General features: G+C 50.2%; 1 protein-coding gene across 1 annotated transcript; it reads left to right on the top strand.

The window, feature by feature from the left end:
* Positions 1-457: 457 nt before the first annotated feature.
* LOC132481670 (OTU domain-containing protein 6A-like) lies at positions 458-1,330 on the top strand. The gene has a single exon (XM_060086507.1). It carries the CDS (start codon positions 458-460, stop codon positions 1,328-1,330), a length of 873 nt encoding a protein of 290 aa, XP_059942490.1.
* Positions 1,331-8,381: the final 7,051 nt, after the last annotated feature.

The following is an 8,381-nucleotide window of genomic DNA, read 5'->3' as shown; positions in this document are numbered from 1 at the left end:
ATCTGGTGTAGCAGTATTTGTCATGTGATTCTCAAGCACGACCAGTGTCTGCACTGTGTTCAGGCTAGGAAGTGAAGTACGCAGTTCAGAGCCCACGAAAATCTCCACAAGCTCAGTTGCTGCACATAATGCACCAAGGCGGGATTTTACATCCGGGACAGGAACCCCGCTAAAACCAGAAGCACCCCTTGCTACGGGGTCTAATGGGGGCATACGTAGTGTCTCCCAACAGCCAGTCCTAGTGCCAGGAGTGTTTAGGAGGCGTAGCCGTGGAGAGACAGTGGCCAATGGCAGAGAGGGCCGTTAATAGAGTGAGGGCAACCGCGGGTGAGGGGAAGAGAGTACAGCCGCCACGGGAGGCTGAGGAGCCCTAGCCAGTTGGGTGGTTCGACTGTTGACGCGAACTGTAGCGGTACTTCAGCCACCAAACTTCGATTCTCGCCTGCCCTTAAACATCATGGAAGATTCACAGAGTGAGCATCAGCGGATGTTACGACGCCACAAGCGCGAGAAGGCAGAGCTGCAGGCCCACATTCAGGGCATGAAGAGCTCGGTCCCCAAGAGCGACAAGAAGAGAAGAAAGCAGTTGCTCCTCGATGTGGCCCGCCTCGAGGCCGAGATGGAGCAGAAGCACCAGCAGGAGCTGCAGAAGTTCCAGGAGAGTTTCCCTGATAACAGCAACCTCGATTCAGTCACTGAAGATCTGGGCAAGCTGGATCTCGAGGACAAGCCTCCTCACCTCTCGAGGGCACAGAGAAGGCGCGAAAGAAAGGTGGCCCTCGAGAGAGAAAGGCAGGAGAGGATGGCCAAGGCTGAGATGGAGCATCTGGCCAGCTTCCGCCATGACGAGGAAATGAAGCTCGACGCCATCCTGTGGGCCAGGAATCTGGAGATGAAGGATATCCCGGCCGACGGCCACTGCATGTACCGCGCCATCCAAGACCAGCTGGTGTTCTCCGTGACCGTGGAGAGCCTGCGGAGGCGCACCGCCGAGTACATGCGGAAGCATGTCGAGGACTTCCTGCCCTTCTACAGCGACCCCGAAACCGGCGACGCCTGCAGCCGCGACGACTTCTTGAGCTACTGCGACGACATCGTGTTCAGCGCGTCGTGTGGAGGCCAGCTCGAGCTGAGGGCCCTGTCGCACGTCCTGCAGACCCCCATCGAGGTGATCCAGGCCAACTCGCCCGCCGTCGTCTATGGAGAGGAGTACACCAAGAAGCCGCTCACCCTGGTCTACAGGAGCTACTCCATGTGCGGGGAGCACTACAACTCGGTGAAGCCGCTCGACGCCGGCTCCGTCAGGTGCCCGGCCTGCCGTCTCTTGTAGGCCCGCTGCCGCCATCGCCGTGGCGGCTGCCGTTGGAGCCGAAGCTGCCGCCGCCGCGTCTCCTCAGCAGGCTCCGCTTTTTTCCTTCGGTTTTCTCAGGGTTTTGTTGATTCATTTTACTCAGAGTTCACCCCCTCTCTCCACCCCCGCCCCCCCTTCTTCCTCCCTCGCTCTTCTATCCTCCTCGATCGTCCCTGGGTTGCTTCTTTCACGGGGTTAGGGGAACCGGAGGCCGGTGACCAGGAAGACATCTGCACCGTCCTACCCTAGCGGAGTGACTATGCCAAGTTCCCACCTTTCTTGCTCCGCGGCATGTGGGGTTGGGTCTTCCCCGACCAGGGCTGGAACCCGTGTCCCCAGGATTCTTAACCACTGAGCCACCAGGGAAGCCCTAGTATTTTGTTTTGTTTTTTCATAAAACCTTGTGTGGTTGCAAATTAATTACAGTTGTTTAGACGTTTTCTGAATTCTAAATAATGTTTGTTAACTTTAGAAGTTAAATGTAAGCGTTAAATGTAGAAAGTAGATTTACCTAAACTGATAGGCTAGATAAGGCTTGCTCTAAGATGTGAAAGATCTCAATTTAATTTCCTTTATTGAATATAAGAAAGGACATGACTTTATTCAAGTAGTTGATTCATTTCATTATATCTGCAATTGATGTGAAGTAAGAAGAGACAAACTGATAGGTAGTTTAACTTACTGTGAGGGGTGACATCAACTAGTAAGTTTCCTTTATTCTCAGACATAAAAGGGTATAACGTTGTTCAAGCACTTGGTCCACTTTGTTCTATCTACAACTGGTATGAGTGTGAAAGATCTGAACTTAGTCGTTTTCCTTAATTCTTAGAGATAAAAAGTATTTAAAGAGAGATTTTAAAAAGTATTAAAGTAGTTGATTCATTTTGTTATATCTGCAACTGCTATGAAGCACAAAAAATGAGCAATATACTTTTGTTGATATTTGAGACTTGTTGATATCTGGAATTTGCCAAAAAAAAGTAAAAGTGAAATGATTTGCAGTAAACAATTTAAAAAAATTTAACCTTTAGGTCCTGTATTTCAGTGAGATTACTTAAATTCATTTAAAAATTCTTTGTACACACCAAATGTTCTAAACTAAAACATACGAAGGGGAAAAGGCGAGCAGTAGTTTGTTTAAAGAATAAAAGCAGTTTAAAAAAATACCTGGTTTTCTATTTTTGTATAGCTGACTGAGTTCATATAGAGTTTGTATCCCAGGATCGACTTCAGCAAAGGAATCCTGGAGGGTTAGGGAGCAGGAGTGAAGGGGGAGGACACAGTGACAGATGAGGCTTTTGGAAGGAGGAATGGGCCTGCAGTCCTGATGGTGGTCTGGAGTGGAATATCTCCCAGGGAAGGATATAGGGAGGAACAAGATAGTTGAAGCTATCCTGAGTTGATGTTTCACTCAGTGACGACATCATGAAATGGCTCCAGTTAAGGATGTTCTCATTGCTATGCATGACAAAGCACTTGCACTTTCAAAAACTTGCCAGTCCAGGGCTAGTTGCAGGAGGGAAAGAAGTGCCACTGTTTTTTTCTTTTTCTTTTTTTTGAAGGCAGGGTGTGTGTTGGGGGGAATCTCTTTTCAAAATGCAAATATAGAAATCCTGCCAGATAGCTCACTGTGTAAATGTGTGCATCAGATACATTTTCAGATAGCCAGCTGTCTGAGAAGAGGAAGTCCCTGAGAAAACTAGGTATTTGGACGCATTGTGAGAAGAGCGCCTTTTATAGGGATGAGAATGCTGGCTGGGGAAGGAAGAATAGGCCAGGAAGGGAGGCGTAATCTATAGAAGGGGGCCTGGCTGGGGCAAAGGGTGCAAACTGGGGAAGGGGTCAGTCTAGGAGGATGAATGGGCCGTGGCAGGGGAAAGGGGAACAGGCAGAAGAAGGGGAGACGGCGAGGTAAGGACACCTGTGTGGACTGGGGCACAGGGTGAAGAAGGAGGCCAGGCTAGGAAGGGGATAATGGAGCGGGGGCTGCTTAGGGAAGGAGGACTCGGCTGGTCAAGGGAAAGAGGCTTAGTTGAGTTAGGAGGCAAAGGATGAGAGAGGAATCCTTGAGTGTTAAAGGGGAAAAATCCTGGGGAATGGCACCTGACCAGGGAAAGAGACCTGGCTGGGAAAGTAGGCTTAAGCTGGGGAAGAGGGTGAGGCTGGGGAAGGGGCCTGGATGTGGGAAGGGGCCTGTCTTGTAAAAGGAGCAGAGACTTGATAGGGTGGCACAAGCTGAGGATGGGAGGCCGGCTGGGCTGGGGGAGATTGGGGGGAGAAAATATCCTGGCAGGGAAAGGTGGCCTGCCTGGGGAGGGGCTCTGGCAGGGGAATGGGGCCTGGGAAGGAGGCACAGGCAAGGAAAGGAAGCTGGTGGCGGGAGAGGTTCGAATGCTGAGACCAACATAGGCTGGGCATGGGATAATCGGTGGGTTGATGGACCTGCCTGGAAGAGGGGGATTAGCAGGTGGGGAGGGCCTGCTAGGGCAGGGATCCTGCCTGGGAAGGAAGGCGTGTGTCCTGGCTGAGGGAGGGCACATGGTGGAGGAAAGGGACCTAGCTGGGGGCACAGGCTAGGGATGGGGCAAAGGTCTGGCTGAGGAGGGGGAATAAGCTAGGGGAGGGGTTTGGTTGAGGAAGGGGTATACCGGTTGAGGAAAGGTACCTTAGTGGGAAGGAGGCCCGCCTAGGGAAATGAGCTTAGACTGGGGGAGAGGCTGTTAGGTCCCTGGGTGAAGAGAGCCTGGCTGTGGGGAGGAGTCTGGCTGGGAAAGACTTCCCAGCTGGGGGCATGTGTGTGTGAAGGGGTCCCGGCAGGGAAATGTCACATGGTTGGGGAGGGGACTTTACTGGTGGTGGAGAGCTGAGAGAGGAGGATGCTTGACCAGGGAAGGAGGCCTTTTTTTTTTTTTTTCTGGGGGTGGCAGAAGTGTGTTTGCTCTGGGTCCACCCACCGAGCCAATTAGGGTGCTGGGGGTGCGAAGCGGATGTAAAGGGTGGGCCGAGACAGTCCCGGGGACGGCCTAGGCCTCCACGGCCCGGCCGTTGATGATGCAGATGTGGCGGATGATGTCGTGGATGGCTTCTGACGTGGCGCCCTGGCCCCCGATGTCTGGGGTGTGCATATTTTCATTGTCCATGGGTGCCAAGACGGCCTTGCGGATGGAGGTGGTGTAGGAGTGGAGCTTGAGGTGGTCGAGCATCATGCGACTTGGCACTGGCTATGAAAGGCCAGTGGAGGGGGAACTCCTTGGAAAAGTGGTCCAGCTGAAAAGGGAAAAGGCTGGGCACAAGCACCTGGCTATCAGAAGGAGGCCCTTTCTGGAGAAGGGGTCCCGTGAGGGCAAGGGGACAAAGGGTTGAAAAGGGGCTTTGCCTGGGGAAGGGTAGCCTGGCTAAGGAGGCTGTCAACAGGGTCTCAGGTCGGGGAACAGGCCCTGGCTGGGTGAGGGGCCTGCGAGCAGAAGGGTCCTGCATGGGGAATAACACAGGCTGGGGTTGAGGCCTGCCTGGGGAGGGGAGGCTGGCAGCATAGGACGGTAAAGAGGCTGGGCTGTGGCCCAGGGTGGGAAAACTTCCAGGCAAGTGGCTAGAGGCTGGAGAGTTGGACACAGGCTGGTAAGATGGCTGGTTTAGAAAGGGGGCCAATCCAAAGAAGGAGGCATAGGCTGAGGAAGAGGCTCTGGCTGGGGAAAGGGGCCTGGCCGGGCAAGGGGACATAGGCTGGGGAAGGAAAAGCAAGTTGGGTCAGGGAGCCTGGGCACGGGCTGGCGGGGGTGGGTGGGTGGGTAAGAAGCTGGGGCAGGGGCCGAGGCAGGGGCCTGGGTAGGGTTACTGCAAAAGAGGATACTGGCTGGGAATGTGACTCCGCTGGGGCGAGGGTCTAGGTGGGTATAGGGGAAGCCTGCCTAGGAGGGGAAGGGAACCAGGCTGGGGAGGTAGCCTTGGCCAGGGAAGGGGGCATAGGTAGCTGGGGAGGCAGGTATAAACGGACAAAGAGAGCCCGGCTGAGAAGAGGGCCTGGCTGGCTTGGAAGCACAGGCAGGTTAAGGGCTTCTGATGGGGGATGGGCTTATCTGTTGGGGCAGGGTGCATAATGTGGGGAAATGGGACTCCCTGGGGAAGGGGGCCTGGCTCCAGGGGCTATAGACTGAGGAGCAGGGTTAGGGAAGTGAGGAAGAGGGAATAGGCTGGTGACAAGGACCAGGGGCCTGGTTGGTATAGGGTATGAATTGGTATAAGGTGAAAAAGGGATTCCTGGCTTTTGCATGGGGAAGGGCTAGGGAGTGGCACCTGGCTAGGGGAGGAGGCACTCGCTAGGGAAGTTATCTGCACATAAAGTTGGGAGGGGCTGGATGCAGAGGGGGCACTGTTGTGAAGGCAGGGTGCACTGGCCAAGGAAGGGGGCATGGCCGCGGAAGAGGGCATAGGTTGGTGAAGAGGGCACTGCCTGGATAATGTGGGCCTTGCTGGGAGTGGGGGGAGGGCCTGGTGCTGCCCATGGAATTCTGCCCAGCAGAAGGCAGCAAACAAACCAGCAGAGTCCCATTTTACAGGCTTCTTTCTCCCTAAATACAAGAGAAATAACTATTTCTGTCTAGGGAACCCTTAAGATCTCACTGGGCCTGTCCCAGCTTCCTCCACTGGGTTTGCCTTCAGCTGGAAGGATGGGGAAGAGTAAACCCAGGCCAGATTCCAACCAGGCCCAGAGCACAAGCCAAGAAGGGGCCTTCGCTGTGGGATCTGGCAGGACATGAGGGATTTGCAGTCTGTTCCATTTTGTAACAGTGACCACAGTCACTGAGGACAGTTGACTGTTCTGGGCAATTGTGTGTGCAAAAGCCATGGAGTACTGTTCCCAAAGGGCTTCAATTCCAGAAGCAACTTTCATTCATTTACTTACCATTCTTCATTTACTCCTCATGATCATGCACTTTTGCCTTAGCAGCCAAAGACAAGGACACCTATCTGGATTTGAAGCCCAGCTCATATACCCGCTTCCTAGCTTTGTGACTTGGATTAAGTCATCTAATCTTTCTGGGCTTCAGTTACCTCATCAGTAACATGGGACAGTTAATGCCCGTCTTAGAGGTATCTCTTGGGATGTTAGGTACATTAAATGAAAATATGTATAAAATGCGCAATAAATGTATCATTACCTAGGGGCCTAACACTATAACACTATCAGCTGTGGCAGCAACCACCCCTTCATTCTGTCTACAGTAATTTTGGAGCCACTCGGCCTCTTCCCGCAGGTCCTACAGTGGAAGCCAAAACTTCTTGGGCTGCAGCGTGAAAGCAAATCCCACTGGGGCTTACCAGAGTGTCCTCTTGGGGACAGGGGGGCCTGTGTGCGGGGACTCCTCAGGCCAGTCAGTATCTTCCTTCCTTCCACCCTTTTTCTACACACACACATAGACATGCGTATTTAAAAAAAACGAAACTGGTATCATTCTATTTGAACTACTTTTTTTTTTTTTAACTTAACAATACATTATAAGCATTTCCTTCTCTCCTCAGTCTTCAATACGATGATTTTAATGCCTGCATTCTAGCCTGTGAATGTGCCACAATTTATTTGTCCTATTCTATTGCTGGACATTTAGATTGCTTTCAGTTTCCCACTGCTACAAATATGCGACTGTAATATCCTTGTAGCTGAGTCTTTGTCTATATTTCTGATTATTCCCCTTTGATAAGATTTCTAAAAGTGATCTAGGTCCAAAGGAGAGGCTTTTAATGCATACTGGTAAATTGCCCTCCAGAAAGAGTGAGCCAATGTACACTCTCAGGGTGTGAGAGTGTTATTTTCCCATATAGTTGCAAACACTGAAAATTATCATCTTTGCTCATTTGTTAGGTGAAAAATGCTGTATTAGTTGACCCTTTGTTGATTACTAGTAAAGTAAAATATTCCTCTAAGTATTTGTTAGCATGTCTATTTCATTCATGCTGGAACAAATAATTCTTAATTTATTGCCTGTTCCTGACATTTCCTTAATTTTTTTTTTTTTTTTTTATTTTACAAATTTAATCAGTTATACATATACATATGTTCCCATATCCCCTCCCTTTTGCGTCTCCCTCTCACCCTCCCTATCCCACCCCTCCAGGCGGTCACAAAGAACCGAGCTGATCTCCCTGTGCTATGCGGCTGCTTCCCACTAGCTCTCTACCTTACATTTGGTAGTGTATATATGTCCATGCCGCTCTTTCACTTTGTCACAGCTTACCCTTCCCCCTCCCCATATCCTCAAGTCCATGCTCTAGTAGGTCTGTGTCTTTATTCCTGTCTTACCCCTATGTTCTTCATGACACTTTTTTCTTAAATTCCATATATATGTGTCAGCATACAGTATTTGTCTTTCTCTTTCTGACTTACTTCACTCTGTATGACAGACTCTAGGTCCATCCACCTCATTACAGATAGCTCAATTTCATTTCTTTTTATGGCTGAGTAATATTCCATTGTATATATGTGCCACATCTTCTTTATCCATTCATCCGATGATGGACACTTAGGTTGTTTCCATCTCCGGGCTATTGTAAATAGGGCTGCTATGAACATTTTGGTACATGTCTCTTTTTGAATTATGGTTTTCTCAGGGTATATGCCCAGTAGTGGGATTGCTGGGTCATATGGTAGTTCTATTTGTAGTTTTTTAAGGAACCTCCATACTGTTCTCCATAGTGGCTGTACCAATTCACATTCCCACCAGCAGTGCAAGAGTGTTCCCTTTTTTCCACACCCTCTCCAGCATTTATTGTTTCTAGATTTTTTGATGATGGCCATTCTGACTGGTGTGAGATGATATCTCATTGTAGTTTTGATTTGCATTTCTCTAATGAGTAAAGATGTTGAGCATCCTTTCATGTGTTTGTTGGCTGTCTGTATATCTTCTGTGGAGAAATGTCTATTTAGGTCTTCTGCCCATTTTTGGATTGGGTTGTTTGTTTTTTTGCTATTGAGCTGCATGAGCTGCTTATAAATTTTGGAGATTAATCCTTTGTCAGTTGCTTCATTTGCAAA

This window comes from Mesoplodon densirostris, chromosome X, assembly GCF_025265405.1.
Source record: "Mesoplodon densirostris isolate mMesDen1 chromosome X, mMesDen1 primary haplotype, whole genome shotgun sequence".
NCBI classification, from domain to species: Eukaryota; Metazoa; Chordata; class Mammalia; order Artiodactyla; family Ziphiidae; genus Mesoplodon; species Mesoplodon densirostris.
The sequence above is the reverse complement of the archived record's forward strand: the minus strand, read 5'-3'. Positions and strand labels throughout refer to the sequence as shown.

Coding starts and splice junctions, on each gene's coding strand:
- LOC132481670 (XM_060086507.1), top strand. CDS start 458: ATGGAAGATTCACAGAGTGAGCATCAGCGGATGTTACGACGCCACAAG.